Below are 21,039 nucleotides of genomic sequence, written 5' to 3'. Positions count from 1 at the left end.
GACAGATTCACCAGAATGTGGGGAAAACATTAAGTGTTTATACGCTGTCTGGCGTGTGCACCACGCACGCGCACACACGCACACACACACGTGTCCCAGCCGACGGTGAAACCATACCTACGCAGCTGGGCCACGGCTCTCCCGCCTGACTGGTCTGAAGGCCGGTTTATCTGGATCAACCCTAAAACATTCCCGCCCCCCATCTCGCGCAGTAGACCGGCAGGTAAATCAGCCGACACCCGGAAATACCGACTCACTGTCTTCGGTGTGTTCTTCGGCGCGGGACACAAACTCAACAGGTAGATTGACACGTTTGTTCTGAGACTCTTCTTTTTGTTTAATAGCCCGTTCATAGTTGTGAAATAAATGTGATAACGTTACACGTGCGTTTCGTTTGGTCTGCCGTACTTCTGGCCACGCGCAATCACCGCGCGGCTGCATATATCTACAATTTACATAATACTCTCAATTAGCAGGGTTTATAAACTAGCCTCCCCCGCACGCGCTGGTTCAGTGTGATGACGCATCCCGTGGTCCCTGTTGTGATCCCGGTCTCATTTACCTGCTGTTTGATTTGTAACAGCAGGTTTGATCTCTCCACTATGGGTAATAATAATCATATTACCCATAGGAAGGCTCGGGTAGTAATTATAGCCCTAACTTAATCCGGATTACTGAATCACATTAGAAAAAAAAGAAAAAATAGCCATAATCACCCCAGAGATAAGTTGCATTGTCATATTAATTGGTTCCATTATGATTATCTTTAAAATATCTGTATTTAACATTCTGAGGCTTAATATTGTAGCAAACAACCGTTAACTATGTAAAGCATATTGCATCCCAAATTGCATGACTGTGTAAAATCATGCAGATGGAGACATTTCTCTGATGAACAGGGAAACCTGCCAACAAGCCCTGAAGAACATCAGTCTGATCAACACGACCTTCCATCCTCGGGAGAGGAAAGGGAACGGGGTTTTTGAGACCGGGAGAAGCCCGTCGAGATAAAGAAGGTCCAGCATTGTGTCCTCCATTTTCCCACATGGAGGACGCTTTTCTGGAGAAACCCGATTAGCGTCCCCCACGTCAGCATCCATGTTCTATTAAAGTAGTGCAAGTAGGAGTATCTAAGAACAGAGCTGGGTAACTTTACATTAACATAAGGAATCAAGTTCTCTAAGTGGGGGTCAATTGATATCATAGACTGTATATAGAAGTGGATGTAGTCATTGTGACGTCACCCATTGGTTTTTTTTTTGGGCAACCAATGAACAGAAGTCCTGGGAGACTGTGGATAAGTGGAGAGCAGGGCTGTCCTTCAATCAGAGAATCGGCGGTTCGATCTCCGGCTCCGCTAGTCGCATGTTGATGTGTCTTTGAGCAAGACACTTAACCCCAAAATTGCTCCCGTAGCTGTGTTATAGAATCTGAATCGTAAGTCGCTTTGGATAAAAGCGTCTGCTAAATGACTGTAATGTAACGTTACCATAGTTGGAATGCGGAGAAGTGACGTAGAGACGCCGCATGCGGCTCTGGTAGCGGCAACGACCTGTCAATCACAGTAAGCCCGCCCTCTAAATGGACCATCATTTACTAAATGAACATCATGCTGTATTGAAGAAGACTGTAAACTAGAGATTGAGACCATAAACTCATGTTTACAACGTTTACTGAGGGAATAAATCAAGAGAGAAGTAGAGTCATTTTAGACTAGACTTCTATACAACCAGAGGAGTCGCCCCCTGGTGGACATTAGAGAGAATGCAGGTTTTAAGACGCTTCCACATCGGCTTCACTCTTCAGAAACGGAGGTTGCCGCCTGGTTGACATTCCACTGATCATGAACCACAGACAAAGGGCCACGGATGGTGTGTGCGCAAAAAAAAACACGAGAGCATTGAGACAAAATCCTTCAAATGGTATATATCTAGCTGCCAAACTGCGCTCTCAGCAACATGAATGCGGATGAATGTCACATCGGTAGCCTTGACAACAGGTGGCCTCCAGTCCGTCACTCACTTAACGGGCACGGCCAAGTACGACGTCATCCCACTGAGATCAACAACAGGCCTTCTGATCCATCGGCCATTAATCAATTCATTATTCAGCTAATGTAAGCGAACGAGTGTCAGAAACACTTCCTTCATAGTCGCTGATCGAATCTGCTGTGACAATCATTTGGCTGTTGTTTTCTCAGCTGTTCCAGCTTATCAAATGTGTGTAGTATTTATACTCGTTTCAAGTTACCCGAGGGGAGAACTCCTATTTCTCTGTGTGTTCCAGGTGACAGGATGGACACCCAGAGCCAGGTCGTGGACAGGTTGCGGTCGGTGTTTCGTTCGGGCGTCACGATACCGGTGGAGTTTCGCTTGACTCAGCTGAACAAGCTCATGTCCATGATCCAAGAGAACGAGGAGCAGATCTTAAAGGCACTGCACGAAGACCTCGCAAAGGTACAAGACGGTACACACACACACACACACACACACACACACACACACACACACACACACACACACACACACACACACACACACACACACACACACACACACACGCGTTGACTACCTTTCCAACTGCTTATTGCTAAATGTGTACGTTTGAAGGCACACATGCACACTTGCAGGGTGTTTGTAGCACATTATATGATTTGTTTGTCCGCTATGATTCATGGAGCACTAACCTCCCCTTTCTTATTGTCAGCCAAAATTCGAGGCCATCATGTCCGAGGTCGACATCGTGGTCAACGAGCTGTACTTCGCCATCGCTAACTTGACAACCTGGATACAGCCGGAGTATGTCAGCAAAAACCTGGTAGGTTAAACAATGATTTTACAATGACATTTTATTTGTACAGCGCTTTAAAAGGTACTCAGACGCTTTCCATGGTAAAAACAGAAACAAAAGAAGTAATGATATGTGAGTCTTAAGTGACTGAGAATGTCTGAGGGGCTGGGGGAGGGAGTTCCAGAGGGAGGGGGCAGCGATGGAGAAGACCCTGTCCCCCCCAGGTCCGATGCTTGGACAGAGTAGAGGGGGTAAGGAGCTTGGCGTCGGCGGATCTGAGGTTGCGGGTGGGAGCGTGTCGATGCAGGAGGTCTAAAGGTATGAAGGGGTTTAGGGTTATGAAGGGCTTTATATGTGATGAGGAGAATCCTGAACTGGATTCTTTGCCAGTGGAGGTTCTGAAGGACTGGGGTGATGTGGTCTCTGGTGGAGTGGGAGAGCAGACGGGCAGCTGAGTTCTGGATGTATTGTAGTTTGTTGATGATTTTGGTGGGTGAGCCGTACAGGATGCTGTTGCAGTAGTCCAGTCGAGAGGTGATGAAGACGAGGATGAGTGTTTCAGCGGCTGTGGAGGGAGGGGCCTAGATGGGCGATGTTTTTGAGATGAAAGAAGGCGTTTTTTGTGATGTGATTGACGTGGCGTTCAAAGGAAAGGGTTTGATCAAAAATGATACCAAGGTTACGGACATGTGTGGAAGCAGGAACAGTGGTGCCATCGATGCAGAGGGAGAAGTTGTGGTGGGATTTGTTTAGTGATTTGGTGCCGATGATGAGGATTTCAGATTTGTCACTGTTGAGTTTGAGGAAGCTGGCTTGCATCCAGGTTTTTATATCTGTGATGTAGTTGGTGGTGATGGGGGTGATGGATTTGGAGATGTAGAGCCGGATGTCGTCAGCATAGCAGTGGAAATGGAAACCATGGTGTCGTATGACGTCGCCAAGGGGGAGCAGGTAGAGGATGAAGAGGAGGGGACCGAGTACTGAACCTTGGGGGACACCTTGAGAGACTGGGGCTGTGTCAGACTTGGATTTGTTGATACTAATGAACTGTTCACGGTCAGAGAGGTATGATCTGAACCAGGAGAGGGCTGTGGATGTAATGTGGAGGGAGGACTCGAGATGGAAAAGGAGGATGGAGTGGTTGATGGTGTCGAAGGCTGCACTGAGGTCAAGCAGTACCAGGATGTTGAGGGAGTGGTCATCGGAGGAGAGGAGGAGGTCATTGGTGACTTTGATGAGGGCAGATTCTGTGCTGCGATGAGATCTGAATCCAGATTGAAATGGTTCATACAGTTGGTTCGAGTCCAGGCGGGTTTTGAGTTGGTGGACAACAGTGCGTTCCAGTATGTTCCAGGAGGTGCGGGTGGAGGGCTGGGAGACAAGCCATGACTAGAGTGGAAGGGATAGGGTCCAGGTCACAGGTCGGAGTCTTCATGTCAGAAAGTGATTTATTGAGATCTGAGGGAGAATTGGGAGAGTGACCGGTCAGTTAGTGGAGGATGTACAGATACTGGGCTGGACGTGGCCAGTTGGTTGTTGGGTTTAACGATTATTTTTACCATTGTCTTATCATTTTATTCCTTTTTAGAATTTTTTTTTTATTGTTGAAATTTGTCTGTGGATTGACAGTTTGACAAATGGTACAAAAATCCAAAGATTTTTAATTCACAAAAATGAACACGGCGCCGGCCGGGCTGAAGAGTGACCACACCCAGCAGTGACTCAAATGTGATGCCACGGTGTACTGACACACCCTGGAGTCCACTTCTACATCACTGCAGCTACGCTGTGAAGTGAGATCACTGGAGGTCAACAAAAAAAAAGAAGATTTTTCAGCCATTGCTGAATATGTATTGCACTTCCATAAAGTTATAAAGACAGATTTAAAAAGATCCTGTCTTTTTAAATCTTTTTTTTTTTATCTCTTCGTGATTTCATCAGGTTTATTCATAATGTAATACATTTCTTATCTTCGTTCATTTTCAGGCCACAAAGCTAGATGACTGCTTTGTACGGCGGGAGCCGCTGGGAGTGGTGCTGATCATCGGGCCGTGGAACTACCCGCTGCATCTCCTTCTCCTGCCTTTGGTTTCAGCCATTGCTGCAGGTATCATCCACACCCATAATCACCAGAATATACACTATATATTGACTCAAAGCTGAACCACTCCATATTTGTGCCTTTTTTTGTTTTAGTGTTACAAACAATCAAATGACAACAAAATGATCAAAATCCCCTTTGAGGCCCTTCAGCTCCGTGGAGCTTTGGGGCCATCATTGATTTGAGACCAGTGATAGTGAAGAAAAAAACAAGTGGGCAGAAACAGGACTCCGACGGGATGATAAGGTTGCTTGAAAACTGCAATTTCGGTTGATGTGGTGAACTTTTTCGCTAGCTGTATCCAGCAGACACAGAGCAACATTGTCGTTCGATGTCAGTCCAACTCTCGCTCTGATACTGGCTCTTCAGCTGCTTTGGGTAAAGTTTCAGGGTTTCTTGCTAAACTGCATTGTATTCATTCAGCGTCTGATGAAACCTAAGTTCACGGAAACGCGGAAGTCACGGAATGTGAACCCGAGGGTTGATTGCAGCCGACTCTCGTTTATCAGACGTCGGCATCGTGACGAGACCTGGAAAACGTTCTGTTCTAGAAAGAACATAACATGTCTGTGCTTGATGCCAATTAGGGTAAACATTAATTTCCTCATTCTTCTGTAAAAAGTAATTACTGGTTCTACCTTCATCCCTTTTGAATCCGCAAGAAGGACGCCCTTAAACTTTGCTCCAGTTCAACGTTGTAGAAAAACACGTGTGGCCTTCATCAGAGCGGGACAATGGAGGGCTGAGGAGCTTAGTTTGGGTTTAAAGCGGCATTAAAGCACCTTTTGAAACGTGTGAACTCGTGTCAAGTCGATCACTGCCGTCTTTACCGACTGGATGATGTTTCCTCCGACTAGGAAACTGTGCAGTCATCAAGCCTTCAGAGGTCAGCGCCCACACAGAACGTCTGATGGCAGAGCTCATCCCCAAATATTTGTCTCAGGTAAAGCAACATTTTGAGGGTTTTTTTTGTTTAATCTACAAATTCAGTTACAATCTAAAGTTCTTGATAATATATAGTGCGGTTTATATCCAGAAACTATGTAGGGCTGTACCGCACACAGTGCTCAGTCCAAAAGTACAAAAGAATAAAGATATTTGTATTCATTTCCATGCTTTTATCTCATTAAATATCCAGCTTTAATCCATATTTGTTGGAGTTTAGCCTTCGGAAAACATTTTGCTCTCCCGCTTGCCGCACACAAAGGGAGGCACGCACCTGTTGGATTGCGGTCTAGCAGCAATCTATCGGCGCCATACATTACATTTGTATAACCGCAACAACACAAAATCCTATTTTTCCCTTCTTTTTTTTTTTTTTAAAGGGTGATGTTCTAAAATATGACGAGGCATTCAAAGCTTCATTCAGAATGCTCAGTAGAAGCTTTGACTGTCACAAAAGACATTCTGTGGAGCTCTAAAACTATCCAAGAAATGCAGTCGATACAGAACCACTTGTTCCTGGAAGAGACCGGTAAATATAGGCTGGATGAAAACAGGCTGGACTGCTTAGTGGAGCAGCGGGGAAAGTCTTCTGTCATGATGACACAAGTTCCTCTTTTTCTGTAAAATGTTCCTTCCAAGTTGCACCTAATGTATCTGAGTGCGCAACACTCCTAAAATACACCACAACAACCGCACCCTGAGGGAAGGCAAGGCAGCCAGAAACATTTCATTGACAAAGAAGAAGAGTTTCGTCACTTATCTGATTTTGATTGACTTGGTAGCAAAGAGCTGTGACCTAGTTTCTACATGTCACCAGTGACGATCCTCTTATTGTGGCAGGACTGTTACACAGTTGTTCGTGGTGCAGCAGAGGAGACCACGACACTTCTGCAGAATCGCTTTGACCACATCTTCTACACGGGTAAGAGTCTCCATTGTGTGTGTGTGTGTGTGTGTGTGTGTGTGTGTGTGTGTGTGTGTGTGTGTGTGTGTGTGTGTGTGTGTGTGTGTGTGTGTGTGTGTGTGTGTGTGTGTGTGTGTGTGTGTGTGTGTGTGTGTGTGTGTGTCCTTTACACTGGTCAAAAAAAAAAAAATCACAAATACAACAAACGAATGCTATGATCTAAATCATCGCTCTGCAATTAACAGACGTACAGGTAAGAAGTCTGTACATCAACTGAATGATTCTGGGTTTCAGCTGTGGCACAAGGAATCTCCCTGATTTACTAACATTGAAACATGCTAAAGAGGTAGTGTAACAGTATACAGCTATTTCTACATGACGTAAAGAATAAAGATGGCTCATTTTACTTCATCCACCAAAAGCTCCTGGAGTCTATTGAATTGACTGAGGGTGTTTATGAATTGCTTATGACTCTTACACCGTTTCATCTCTCCAGAGTAAGAGTAACTCTTTTTTTTTTAGGTTACATGGCCTCTCTCTTTAAAATAAATGAACATCTGTATTTCAGTTTGAAGCCGGACGGTGATGTAAAGAAACACACTTTTCATTCAAATTATGTGCAAATCAATCCAGTCAACCGGCTTCATAAAACAGCACACGATTTAAAACGTTCACCACGTTCATGCTCGCCAGAGGATGAACCCTTTCCGCTTTGGACACTTGTCTTTTTTTTTTTTTTTTTAGGTTCTCAGAATGTGGCGCGCATCGTCATGCGGGCTGCCTCGGCCCACTTGACCCCGGTTACCTTGGAACTGGGCGGCAAGTGTCCGTGCTTCATATACGGCCGGGTGGACGTCGCGGCCGCCGCTCGCCGCTTGGTGTGGTCAAAGTATTTCAACGCCGGCCAGAGCTGCGTGGCTCCGGACTACGTGCTGTGCTCGCCCGACACGAGGGACGCCCTGCTGCCCGCGCTGCGCCAGACCCTGGAGGACTTCTACAGCAAGGAGCCTCAGACCAGCCCCGACATGTCTCGCATCGTGTCGCCGCGACACTGGACTCGGCTGATGGAGCTGCTCAAGAGCTCCGCTGGAAAGGTTGTGGTGGGAGGAGAGAGCGACCAGGAGGACAAGTACATAGGTGGGTTCGCGGTAAACTTCAAAACACTGTAGAACGCATATATTTAAAAAAGAAAAGCTATATAAGTATCGCTGTCCGGGCTTTAGGTCCACCGTCACACCAGACCGAGTGACACCGTAGCATTGAAACCGCTGAGTGTATCGTATCGCATTGAGCGAAAGTGAGTTTCATCTCCCATGAAATAAGCTTCTCCTATTTAAGATGATGATTGTGTTTCCTCATTTGAACGAGCCCCAATATGTTGAACAAAAGATATTTAGTCCTCTATAAAATTGGTCGCAAGGGCAACACTGTGGCATAAAGAAGTTCAAAGTTACCTAATGAAATGTTACATTCTTGAAAATCCAGTGGTTTTATCAGGAGGCAAGCTCCGGTTCTGTCGAGTAAAGCCAATGAGGAAGTGTCTGCATTCTCTCTAATGGCCAGCAGGGGGCGACTCCTCTGGTTGTATAGAAGTCTAGTCTAAAATGACTCTACTTCTCTCTTGATTTATTCCCTCAGTAAACATTGTAAACATGAGTTTATGGTCTCAATCTCTAGTTTCAAGTCTTCTTCAATACAGCATGATGTTCATTTTGTAAGTTATGATCCATTTAGAGTCAAACAGACCATAAAGCAGGGTATGCTTTAGGGCGGGGCTTACTGTGATTGACAGGTCACTGCCGCTACCAGAGCCGTATACGACGTCTCTACGTCACTCCTCCTCATTCCAAATATGGTCACTCCTGTTCATTTGTGATAAAAACAACATGGCGACTGCTGTAATCAAAGATGGCGAAATCGCCAAACTCGAGGCTTCAAAACGGCAGTCCACAAACCAATGAGTGAGGTCACAACGACCACCTCTATATACAGTCTATTGTTTTTATAATATTTTGCCGACCCCATTTTTATCAGTGAGGGTAGGTCAATAACAGAAATGCCTCTCTGTCTGTCGGATAATCAGTAACGCTCTTTGTGAATTGAACAAAAACATTTGATCCGTAGAAATCTTGATTTCTGTGTATTTTCTTTGTTCTCCAAAACATTTGGGATCACACGACATGATATTTATGTCTCTAATGTGCTAATGTCTTCTGTCAGCTCCCACAGTGCTGGTGGACGTGGCCGAGGACGACGCTCTGATGGCGGAGGAGATCTTTGGCCCCATCCTGCCCATCCTCACCGTGGAGTCTCTGGAGGAAGGCATCGCCTTAATCAACCGCCAAGAGAAGCCGCTGGCCCTCTACGTCTTCTCCGACGAGTCCTCTGTAAGAACACAGAGCCCTGCGTCGTAGCCGTGGACATATTGTGTTGTCTATTTTTGACGTCCCGTTGTCCTCCCCTCGTTTTGAAGGTGGTAAACACCGTTCTGGAGAAGACCAGCAGTGGAGGATTCTGCTCTAATGACGGGATCATCCACATGTGCCTGCCGACCCTGCCCTTCGGAGGTGTAGGTAGGTAGTGACGCTGGCAGAAAGCTCCTCCCACTTCCATAATTCCCTAAGTTTCCTCCCAGCTGGAGAGTTGTGGGATTTTGGGGAACTGTTGGGTGCGATTACAAAATCAGGTTTTGTATCTTAAATTCCTGGGTAAACTTAAGATGACCTAATTAATTACTAACCCGCAACAATTAATCACTAACGAGCAAAACAAGCTTACTTTTAAAAGTTGTTGCCACGCTGGCAACCAGGCAATCGGCTTCCAAAACCGGAAATACGGTCGCCATTTTTTTTTTTTGCTACCGTACATTAGCGGAATAATAAAAATGTAAAAACTAATTAATAAATGCTTTGGTACAGTAAAATAATATGTACAGTAGTCAATGGCCTATATTTTTGCCACGAGTGAATACAAATCAATTCAAAAAGATAATTTTGCACGTCAGGAAAGTCGCAGTTTGTTGTAGATTTCTCGTATTGTCTTTTAGTTTTGTGTGAAACCGCTCAGGGAACTACATCTCTCGCCTTGCATTGTACGTCACCAACACAGCGTTACATTGGTTAGCTACAGTTGTGGTCAAAAGTTTACATACACTTGTAAAGAACATAATGTCATGGCTCTCTTGAGTTTCCAGTTATTTCTACAACTCTGATTTTTCTCTGATAGAGTGATTGGAACAGATACTTCTTTGTCACAAAAAACATTCATGAAGTTTGGTTCTTTCATGACTTTATTATGGGTTAACAGAAAAAGTGATCAAATCTGCTGGGTCAAAAATATACATACAGCAACATGAATTAGCAATTTTGGTGACTTAGAAAGTTGTGTCAATGAAATGAGCTTCATAGCATGGCCTCTTAACTTCTTGTGAGTGATTATGAGTGACTACAGCTGGTGACTTCTCTGAGGCCATTTAAATAGGGCTCATTGGATACAAACGCCCACAAACGCTACAATGGGAAAGTCAAAGGAGCTCAGCATGGATCTGAAAAAGCGAATCATTGACTTGAACAAGTCAGAAAAGTCACTTGGAGCCATTTCAAAGCAGCTGCAGGTCCCAAGAGCAACAGTGCAAACAATTGTTTGTAAGTATAAAGTGCATGGCACTGTTTTGTCACTGCCACGATCAGGAAGAAAACGCAAGCTATCACCTGCTGCTGAGAGAAAATTGGTCAGGAGGGTGAAGAGTCAACCGAGAACCACCAAAAAGCAGATTTGCCAAGAATTAGAAGCTGCTGGAACACAGGTGTCAGTGTCCACAGTCAAGCGTGTTTTGCATCTCCATGGACTGAGAGGCTGCCGTGCAAGAAGGAAGCCCTTGCTCCAAAAGCGGCACCTTAAGGCTCGACTGAAGTTTGCTGCTGATCACGTGGACAAAGATAAGACCTTCTGGAGGAAAGTTCTGTGGTCAGACGAAACAAAAATTGAGCTGTTTGGCCACAATGCCCAGCAATATGTTTGGAGGAGAAAAGGTGAGGCCTTTAACCCCAAGAACACCATGCCTACCGTCAAGCACGGTGGTGGTAGTATTATGCTGTGGGGCTGTTTTGCTGCCAATGGAACTGGTGCTTTACAGAGAGTAAATGGGATAATGAAGAAGGAGGATTACCTTCAAATTCTTCATGATAACCTAAAATCATCAGCCCGAAGGTTGGGTCTTGGGCGCAGTTGGGTGTTCCAACAGGACAATGACCCCAAACACACATCAAAAGTGGTAATGGAATGGCTAAATCAGGCTAGAATTAGGGTTTTAGAATGGCCTTCCCAAAGTCCTGACTTAAATCCCATTGAGAACATGTGGACAATGCTGAAGAAACAAGTCCATGTCAGAAAGCCATCAAATTTAACTGAACTGCACCAATTCTGTCAAGAGGAGTGGTCAAAGATTCAACGAGAAGCTTGCCAGAAGCTTGTGGATGGCTACCAAAAGCGCCTAATTGAAGTGAAAATGGCCAAGGGACATGTAACCAAATATTAGCACTGCTGTATGTATATTTTTGACCCAGCAGATTTGATCACTTTTTCTGTTAACCCATAATAAAGTCATGAAAGAACCAAACTTCATGAATGTTTTTTGTGACAAAGAAATATCTGTTCCAATCACTCTATCAGAGAAAAATCAGAGTTGTAGAAATAACTGGAAACTCAAGAGAGCCATGACATTATGTTCTTTACAAGTGTATGTAAACTTTTGACCACAACTGTAGCTAGCTAGCTAACTGAGCTATGCTCCATGGACACGGAAGTGTCTTAAAGCTGCATTCTCTCTAGTGACCATCAGGGGGCGACTCCTCTGGTTGTATAGAAGTCTAGTCTAAAATGACTCTACTTCTCTCTTGATTTATTCCCTCAGTAAACATTGTAAACATGAGTTTATGGTCTCAATCTCTAGTTTACAGTCTTCTTCACTGATGATGTTCATGGCGAAAGCAAAAAAAAAATTCGAGGCTTCACAACGGCAGTCCACAAACCAATGGGTGACATCATGATGACTACGTCCACTTGGTATATACAGTCCCTGGCCATAACTCAAGAAGTCGCATGCTGATGTCACACGGATGTCTTAACGGGCTGAAATGAAGCGATGACATTTTGGACGGATGTGGGTGTAAACCGAAACTTGACCGCGAGCTGCTGATTCTAGTCGTTCCTAAGATGAATCGATGTTAAACACTGTGTGAGAACGTCTTCAGAGAGGCCGATTTAATATAATATGAGAAGAGACCGGAGCGTTGACGTTTTGCCACTCTGTGCACATTTTCATTTGAAGCGTTTGGTCTCGCCCACTCCTTCCAGGGACGAGCGGATACGGCAGCTACCACGGCCGCTGGGGCTTCGAGACGTTCAGCCACCGGCGGGCCTGCATGCTGCGCGGCTGGGCTCTGGAGAGACTCAACGGCCTGCGCTACCCGCCCTACACAGAAACCAAACTGAGCTGGCTGCGCTGGACCACCTCGGCCAAGAGCAGCTGCTCGCTCATGTGACGACGGGCGGGGTGTGTGTGTGTGTGTGTGTGTGAAGATGGAGCTTTTTAATACTGTGCGTATGGATGTGAATGTTTGGGACATTTAACTAGAAACGGGATTAATCATACGTCAATATGTCGGGAGGTTTGCATTATTGTTAAAGGAAGATTTGATATCTACAGTGCTTGAAGAATATGTTTAACTCTGTATTTAAATCCCACTTTTTCCTCATATTGTGTATTCTAGTTAACGCAATTATTTTACTGATAAAACCATTTAAACTTGCTCAGACATGGTAAATGCAGTGATTCCACCGTCTGCAGCGGTGTTCTTGTCTGCGTTGTAAGTGTTTTTTTTCATGAAATACTGTAAATACATTGTTTTATTGTCGGAGCAATCTGTGTGTCAGTCGCTGTTCTTCTACAAAAGCACACACACAATAAATTCACTGTGGGGCGCATGCTGCCACAGGAGTACAAGATATCTTACAGGAAAAGCACTGATGTAATATTTAAATAAAAGGTCTAAAGTGTAGTATTATGTTTATTTGTATCAAAAGGGAAAAGTTCAAACTTTTTGAATAATGAAATCAGAATTCAGTCGCTGTGATCGGGATGATCCCAAGATGAGTTTCAGATCGTTACGATCAAGAACAAGGAGTCTGCGTTTCTGGAATTGTGGTCAAAATGACGACATTTATTCATCACAAATATGAGTGTTTAAATACGGGTCACACAGGTCCTCTCCGCTCTTCAGCAGGCGGGTACAGAACAAGATGGCGGTCTTAGTCGTCTGAAAAGGCTTCCTCCCCCCTGAATGACCTCATTACGGTGCAATAAAACATCCTGCATCACTGTGCTGTCACTCCGCCAGCGCTAAGATCAACTTGTGGAGTCAAAAAGATGGCCGACTGCTTCTCAGCCGTCACTTCTTTGACTTTTTATTACATCTGGAATCACCGTCTCAAAAGTCATTAAAAGATAAAAAAGGTACATTACATTGGATTCACCTTCTCTGATCACTGTAGCAACGGATGCCTGCATGTGTTGGTTGGGGGGAAGAAAAGAAGCCAACTAAGACCAGAGAAACGTGCCGCTGGGGGGGCGCCGCCTCGTCCTCGGGAACTCTACAAGTATCGGCTCGTAGGCAAGTATCTGCGGTGGCCCTCAGGGCTCTGGTTTGTGTGAGGAGGGGGCGTTGGTCCCGGGGAGGACCTGCTCCGGGGCCGCGGACTCTGGCAGTGGAGGGGGACCGGCCGTCGACGCCGGCTCCTTCTGCACCAGCTCGGGCTCGTCCTGGCCCGGCTGGGGAGGGTGGACCAGGACCCGGTCGATGATGCCGAAGTCCTGCGCCTCCATGGGGCTCATGTAGCGGTCCCGTTCCATCACGCCCTCTAGAGAAACGGGAGAGAAATGAACACACCTGTGAAAACCTCCTCTCTGACTGACGACATCAGTCACGCTCAGCTGCTGTTGTGATTGGCTGATGACAACCTCTCTATTGGAGCCATTCACAGGTGATATACAGACCATGTGTTTATTGTATTAGGTACGTGTGAGTTTAAACCGCATGTTGACAAATGGCAACGTACTGTGTGTTAAAGACACGCTCCCCAATTTTGTGACCGCACCCCCAAATTTCCTCCCAGCTCACTGCTGACTCGACTGAAAACTCTCTGCTTGAAATCTTAATGCCTCCATTTTTATAACTACTTCGCTCTTGCGTACTTTTAGTGCTGTACTGTCATATTCAAGTCAAGTTTACCAACTGCTAGTTTCACTCCCTTTTCACTGGTCAGTGTAGCTCTTAAGTGTCCTTAATGAAGGAGTCTTCATGTTCGACAGGCACACCATCGTCCACAGAAGAAACGTTCTTGACTGTTTTAAAGAAGAGTTGACAGCTGCGTGGAGAGCGAGTAGCGTCCTCCTCTGCCAGCGCTGGACCAGTTATCTGTGACTGAAAGTAAAAAGGCTTCACCTCTCTGTGACAAACATCTGGATGTGGAGGAGCTGGAACCTACCGATGGTGCTCAGCAGCTGCCCCGTGTGTTTGGCGTAGAGGCCGTTGATCTGTCTCTTCAGCTTCATGATCTCCTCGGCCTGGATGGCGATGTCCGTGGCCTGACCCTGGACACACAGCACTCTGATTATTATTATTATTATTATTTTTATTATATTACCCTGGAACGATCCCCTTTACAGACTTTGGGAGCGCCATCTCAGATCGGCATCAAAGGACCCCGAGGAGGCCACCTTACCCTGGCGCCTCCTGAAGGCTGGTGGACCATGATGCGGGCGTTGGGCAGTGAATGCCTCATGCCCGACGTTCCCGCCGCCAGCAGCAAGCTGCCCATACTGGCTGCCTGGCCAACACACCAGGTGGAGATGGGGTTGAGGATGTACTGCATGGTGTCGTAAATGGCCAGGCCCGCCGTCACCACACCGCCTGTGGGGAGAGGAAGGAAAAATCGATTCAGTCATTTTAAAAAAAAAAAGGGTCATACTTATGCCAGATGTTTTACTTAAGAAGGGAAATCGGTAGACTATTATTGTGTCGTACACCTGAAGATTATTAGGCCATAATGAACGCCTCACCGGGGCTGTTGATGTACATGTGGATGGGTTTGTTGTTGCTTTCTGACTGCAGGAAGAGCAGCTGGGCGATAACCAGACTGGCTATAGAGTCATCGATCTGAGTGAGGAAGAGCAACGTTCTATAAAAATCACTTTGAAAACATCAATCAACCAACTAATCAATAAAAAGTTGATCACTTACAGGACCCATTACACAAATGATTCTCTCTCTCAGGAGGCGAGAATAGATGTCATAAGCTCTTTCTCCTCTACCCTGGAAAAGAAAATAGAATTTTTAGAACCGCAACAAAACAATTCTCTCTAATGCTGTTAAAAGCTGAAAATCTGTGCATGTCAACTTTGTGAATGTCCTACTTTCCCAGCTACTGTATTTGTTTCATTTCTGCACTTGGATGAAATGATGTAAATCTGTTTCAAACACCTTTGGTTTCCTGTTTTGAATATATATTATGATCCAAAGACAATGCTGGTGTGAGCAGAGCCTTCAAAACCCAAAGCTCTCCCTGATGTTGCCTTCGATGACGCTCGGACTTCTGAAGCCTCCGCGCTGCAAAAAGTGACTATGTTTAAATCGTCCCCTTTGTTGATCCGTTTGCCTCCTCATCGAGGCCACGATCGTTGTCAGATAACTATGAAAATACAGTTGTGTTTTTTGATGCGATAGGTTATTACTATACACTAATATAATATTATAAGATATTATTCATGCTTTTACTCCTCGCTGTGAGAAGCTCCGTTACGTCTATATGTGCTTTGTCGTATGGGACACAGCGCAGCACGCGCACACGCGCACACACACACACACACACACACACACACACACACACACACACACACACACACACACACACACAGGCTTTGAACACATCTCAGTACTTAAAAACTCACCGTCTGCTCCACGACTATGGGGATGAGGGGACTCCTCCAGACTGGACTGTGGTGGATGGACCTGCTGTGCTTCAGCGTCAAGCCTCCGATGTGCAACACTCTCTGGAAGACACAGGAAACACACACGGGCTTCTATTAGAGCCGTCACTGCACACTAAACATGTAAGACAAGAGGACTAAACAGTAAATAATGGATAAACATAAGAGATACAAGAATCCAGATAAATACAATACATATAACATATGTATTTCATAGATAACTTGAATCCATTGAAAGCTTAACTCGGAGCAGACTGCAGCAGCAGCAGCATTCGCTCTGCTGAGAGGGCGATCGGCTGCACTCTGCCGTCCCTCCACCACTTGTTCTCCTCCAGGACTCTGAGGCGAGCGACACAGATAGTAGCTGACCCCTCTCAGCACCGGACACGAACGCTTTTGAGTCCCTAGACCGAGTCCCCGACCAAGACCCCGACCCCACATGAACAGTTTGAGTTCATCAAAGCCTCTGACATCCTCAGGACAATCTCTTACTGTTACACACCTTTTCTCTTTTAATATACACTTGACACTTTAATAAGATACTTGCTTTAACGTACTCTTGTTTGTTTGTTTACCATATTCAACTGTACATTTTCATATTTTCTATTTTTAAATGATGTCATACTATTGCACTGTGTTTTTACCGTTACACACCTCGAGCCAATTCCATGCATGTGTAACGTACTTGGCAATAAACTGTTTCTGTTTCTGAAGAGAATTTGCATATCTTTGCTTATCAATGCTGATAAAGTTTTTTTTTTTGGAGGATGGCATCATTACAGCCTGTTGTTTACTTGTAGTTCTCCATTGAAGCAGGTAAATTCACGGTTGGTTCTGTCAGTGGCCACCATGAAAACCAACTTACACAACCACACTGTTGTGTCATCATCACCCCCCCCCTCCAAAAAAAAGCCACGAGTCAGTGAAACACACGCGGATTTATTTCGGACTGGTTTTGGTAAAAGCACCGTAACGTTACTCCGTGTGTTTGTAGCGTTTATCATGAACCGGACAGGTTTAGAGGTGATGCGTTCAAGCCTCGTTACACAAGCTGCTAGTTAGCTAACACGCGCAGCGCGACGAGCTGTAATAACAACGGTAACAACGGTTTTATTTACACCCAGGTACGGTGTGACCCCCGTTAACGGGCCGGTTCCCTCAAACCGCTGCGTGTACTCACTCGTAACAGCATTTTGAAGTCCTTTAGGTTTCTCTCCCCCTCTGTGTGACCCCCAGATCAGATACACCGGAAGCACATTCAACCAGCTTCACCGTTGAACCGCGTTCTTCTTCTTCGTTGGATTAATAGCCGCTTGGTCTGAAATGTATTTCGTTAGCGCCCTCTACAGGTTCAATGCCTTTTCACCTATGGATCAAATTCCCTTCACTTTCTCCACTGAATACTACACTATATAATATCATACTATATAAATACCCTTTGTATAAATACAAGGGTTGTATTTTGTATGGGATGTACTATTATTACACGTAATCATCCCGACTCCCTTAATTATCATGTTTCATAAATCAAACACGGTGTCATTTACCGTCTTTAATTGTTTTAAATGTTTATTCAAATTCATATTCCGATTACTTTATTGGCCATTAGATTTGCGCAAAATGTAAATTTGTCATTGGCACCGGCATATAAGACAACACACGGCATACATATAGTATATATATATATATATATATATATATATATATATATATATATATATATATATATATATATATATATATATATATATATATATATATATATGTATTCCTGACACTGTACACATTCTCGTTTGTTTGAAATCAATGTATAATTCGGTCAACTGAATGGAAGATTGAGATTTATTATGATAGTTTTGTTTTGGCCATCCTATTTCTTGAAGTTACAAACTACATTTCTGCAGACTTAAGGGAGCATCAATTACTCAACATAATGTTTGAACAATAACCATAACAATTAAACATTAGTCCATTCTCCAATACATGTAGATCACGATGTTACATAGAAAACATTCTACTCACTAAGTTTATAAAATACGATGCACCGTTATATCTTTAACTACCCAACATAAATAGTTTAAATAGTTAAAATTAGCCCAACCTCATCCACTAACTGTAACCCAATACAAGCCTAATACCTGATAGACCTCAACATTACTTTTTCTTTTCTGTATTATGAGTACTTTTCTGAGTGTTTTGAATAATCGACCCCATCGTCTACTTACTTTTAGCCTAACAGAGTATTTTTTTAGATTATATTGTGCTGCTATTTTTGAGATAAGTAAAAAAACCACTTCCTCCACCATTGGCAGTAGCTAAGCTTAATGTGATTTAAGAAACAAACAACAACACAGTCAAGCAATGACGCGTGTGTGCGCGTGCGAGTGGGTGGGGCGAGTAAAAGCGGGTTGAATGGGCTCTTTATTTTGAAGGTTTTGACCGGAAGCTGTGCATTATTCCAGCCTGGCACTGAACCATGAACGTAACTGACTACTTGGCCACTTTCGCCCTTGTTCGCACTCAGTCATGTCGAACAACAGCGCCGCCAGCAGCAGTTTAGTCATCGCCCAGAAGGCGGTGAAGCAGCTTCGTCTCGAGGCCAGCGTCCGTCGGATAAAGGTACGTCCACTCAACGCAACACCTTCCGATAAACTGCCAAAACCTCTCCCGTGCGCGTGACTCCCGCTCTGAAAGCGCCTCAACTCTTTTAACGTGCCGCGTGCAGAAACGAATTCCTATCCATCACTGCCAATTAACACACTTCTGAATTTACTCCAAACTTTGTTTTACTATGTAACATTCATCACATAGTTCCTACTTGGAATTGTTTTGAGTTAGAAACAAATGATTTCAGGAGTTCTTAAACTTATCGACCGTTTATTTGTGGGTAAAACGGCTGTAACACCCAGAAACATGTAGCCTAGTCTGTTTAAAGTCGTGTCTTTTGGTTCCTAAAAACTAGTTTAAACGGGAAATGTCCCTTATTCAAACTCTTCTAACTGACCATATTGCCTCATACTTAAGAAACACACTTTTACACAACGTCCATACGTCACGTGAAAGCCACAGTGTGCCTTCCCAGTGTGCAGTGAGATGGTAGCTAACAGACTTTCCTGTGCCAGTGCAGCACAGTGATAGCTTTGTTGATTGTGCTGCAGTGTGACTGCTGGGATTGTTTGGCTGGCTACTTATTTTAGAACAGAAGTCAAGACTGCTTTTAAGAATAAACAAAACTCACAGGAGAATTCCACTCAAAGTCTACAAAGTAAAGTGTTCTTTTTTTTTTTTTAAACAACCAGCAGACTTGAAAATTGTGATGTTGTCAATATGGTAGAATCATAAACAATGACGGTCCAATGGATCGACGTGGTGCGAGGCAAACTGTCATATAACCTATTGCTATGTTCATATTGACATAACTGCACATGCAACGTTTTAACTGAATTGAACCCGCATGATTAACATGATTTGTAGTGACAGACTTGCTTTGAGCCCGTTCATAAATGCGTTTATATGTACTGTTGTCACATCACGTGCACCGAACTCATGATATCCCTTCTAATTAGTTGATGAAGGTTGGAAGGGTCCATACAGAGTAAACAGCTGTTATTGTTAATGAAGTTAATAAATGATTGAGCAGAATCTGACACGTTTTTTTGAGAATTATGGACGGTGTAATTGCGGCTGGCTTTCATGCTCATTTCTAGACGCACACGTATGACATCGCCTTTCTTTAACCAAACCGTACGATTTATGGAATCCAGGTTTCTCAGGCCGCTGCAGAACTGAAGACCTTCTGTTTGCAAAATGCCCACAAGGACCCCCTCCTCACCGGGGTGCCCTCCAGCGATAACCCGTTCAGGCCTCCCAAGTCATGTGTCCTCCTCTGACGCGTGAGTGCAGCTCCCCTCGCTTTGCTTGGATTCAGCAGTTTATTTTGAGAATCTTCTTTTTTTTTTCTTCTTCTTAATACTTTTCTTAGTAATTTGCCTCACGCTGCTGCTGAACAATGACCCCGCTGTCTCTGTAGAGCACAAGACCCGTCCTCCCCTCCAGCTTCATGTCTTTCTTGTGTCTTCTCAGCGCCGTGAAGGAGTGAAGATCATCCAAACGGACGCCTGATTCCAATGTGGATTTCTGTCATCTGAAGATGAGGAAGCCAAGACCACACACACACACAGACACACACACACACACACACACACACACACACACACACACACACACACACAGTCACTGGAGCAGCTAAATAAATGATGCTGAGTAAATGCAGTGTGCTTATTGTGACAGGGTGTTGTGTTATTGCTCTTGTCAGGGTTCAGTGGTCTATGGTAGATTTCGGTTTACACAGCAGGCCTTATTAATGCTAATTCTGTTTTGTGCGCCACGTCCAATTTTGGACCACTTGTAAAGTACTTCTGATTTTACAGTAGAACTACACTTTTTTTCGTTGGTTGTTATTGGATAAAAATGACTAGAAAAATCCTATGAAAGTCACATTCCTATCTGATTTATTTATTACTGTTTATGAATGTCACCCAAAGCAGATTAAACAAACAAAAAAAAATTTGGATTACATGTTTTGTTTTTTTTCTTTCGTACTTTAATAATTGGGTGTTTAACACCAACAGAGTGTTCATCATTCAAATTGATTCTTTTAACCATCAGATGTTTTATTATTATTCACCATTAAAAGTCACCGTGGCATCAATTTTGCATCTTTATTTTTTTTTTCCCTGGTAAAATAAAATCATAGTCATAGTCATAATAGTGACTGTTGACTCATCCAGTATGTTATGATTAACATATGATTGTTTTCATGATGTTTTGCCTTTTAAATATTGGTAGGTGACTTTTACTATACGGTGACTATGATATAGAATCATAGTATTTATGGATATTCTTCTAATTCGTTGATAAAGATTAGGAGAGTTTTCAAAAAATATATATACTATATATATTTTAAATTTTTTTATTTAAATGTATTATTTCATGTCTTCTGTGTATATATATATATATATATATATATATATATATATATATATATATACAATCTTTTTTTTACATTTTATTTATTAATTGTTTTAAATGTATTATTTCATGTCTTCTGTACATATGTCTTCTGTATAAACATATATGTATATCTTGTATTATAGTATTTTTATTTTTTTTTATTTTTTATTTCAAGTCTTGGGTAAAATGAAAACATTTGAGCGTCCTTTCACTGGATGCCATCCGCCAAAAAAAACTTAA

General features: G+C 43.7%; 3 protein-coding genes across 3 annotated transcripts; 2 read left to right on the top strand and 1 right to left on the bottom strand.

Annotated features, from left to right (window-relative positions):
• The first annotated feature begins 238 nt into the window (after positions 1-238).
• On the top strand, positions 239-12,762 carry aldh3b1 (aldehyde dehydrogenase 3 family, member B1). Its single transcript, XM_068731496.1, has 10 exons — positions 239-299; positions 2,287-2,456; positions 2,707-2,817; positions 4,777-4,897; positions 5,749-5,834; positions 6,677-6,758; positions 7,485-7,877; positions 8,961-9,127; positions 9,214-9,313; positions 12,096-12,762. Exons 2-10 carry the CDS (start codon positions 2,295-2,297, stop codon positions 12,281-12,283), a joined length of 1,410 nt encoding a protein of 469 aa, XP_068587597.1. The 5' UTR covers positions 239-299; positions 2,287-2,294; the 3' UTR covers positions 12,284-12,762.
• Positions 12,763-12,931: 169 nt separating this feature from the next.
• On the bottom strand, positions 12,932-17,067 carry clpp (caseinolytic mitochondrial matrix peptidase proteolytic subunit). The gene is made up of 7 exons (XM_068731497.1): positions 16,967-17,067; positions 15,748-15,849; positions 15,041-15,112; positions 14,860-14,956; positions 14,523-14,710; positions 14,286-14,391; positions 12,932-13,658 (listed from the first exon to the last, which is right to left on the bottom strand). Exons 1-7 carry the CDS (start codon positions 16,976-16,978, stop codon positions 13,432-13,434), a joined length of 804 nt encoding a protein of 267 aa, XP_068587598.1. The 5' UTR covers positions 16,979-17,067; the 3' UTR covers positions 12,932-13,431.
• Positions 17,068-18,232: 1,165 nt separating this feature from the next.
• Positions 18,233-20,497, top strand: LOC137888175 (guanine nucleotide-binding protein G(I)/G(S)/G(O) subunit gamma-5-like). The gene is made up of 3 exons (XM_068731498.1): positions 18,233-18,405; positions 19,551-19,679; positions 19,870-20,497. The coding sequence occupies exons 1-2, from the start codon at positions 18,313-18,315 to the stop codon at positions 19,674-19,676; spliced, it is 219 nt and encodes a 72-aa protein (XP_068587599.1). The 5' UTR covers positions 18,233-18,312; the 3' UTR covers positions 19,677-19,679; positions 19,870-20,497.
• Positions 20,498-21,039: the final 542 nt, after the last annotated feature.

Source organism: Cebidichthys violaceus, unplaced genomic scaffold, assembly GCF_023349555.1.
Source record: "Cebidichthys violaceus isolate CVI_PGR_0920_01 unplaced genomic scaffold, fCebVio1.0.p SCAF_52, whole genome shotgun sequence".
Taxonomy (NCBI): Eukaryota; Metazoa; Chordata; class Actinopteri; order Perciformes; family Stichaeidae; genus Cebidichthys; species Cebidichthys violaceus.
Note: the sequence above shows the minus strand (reverse complement) of the source record. Positions and strands in the feature narration are given on the sequence as shown.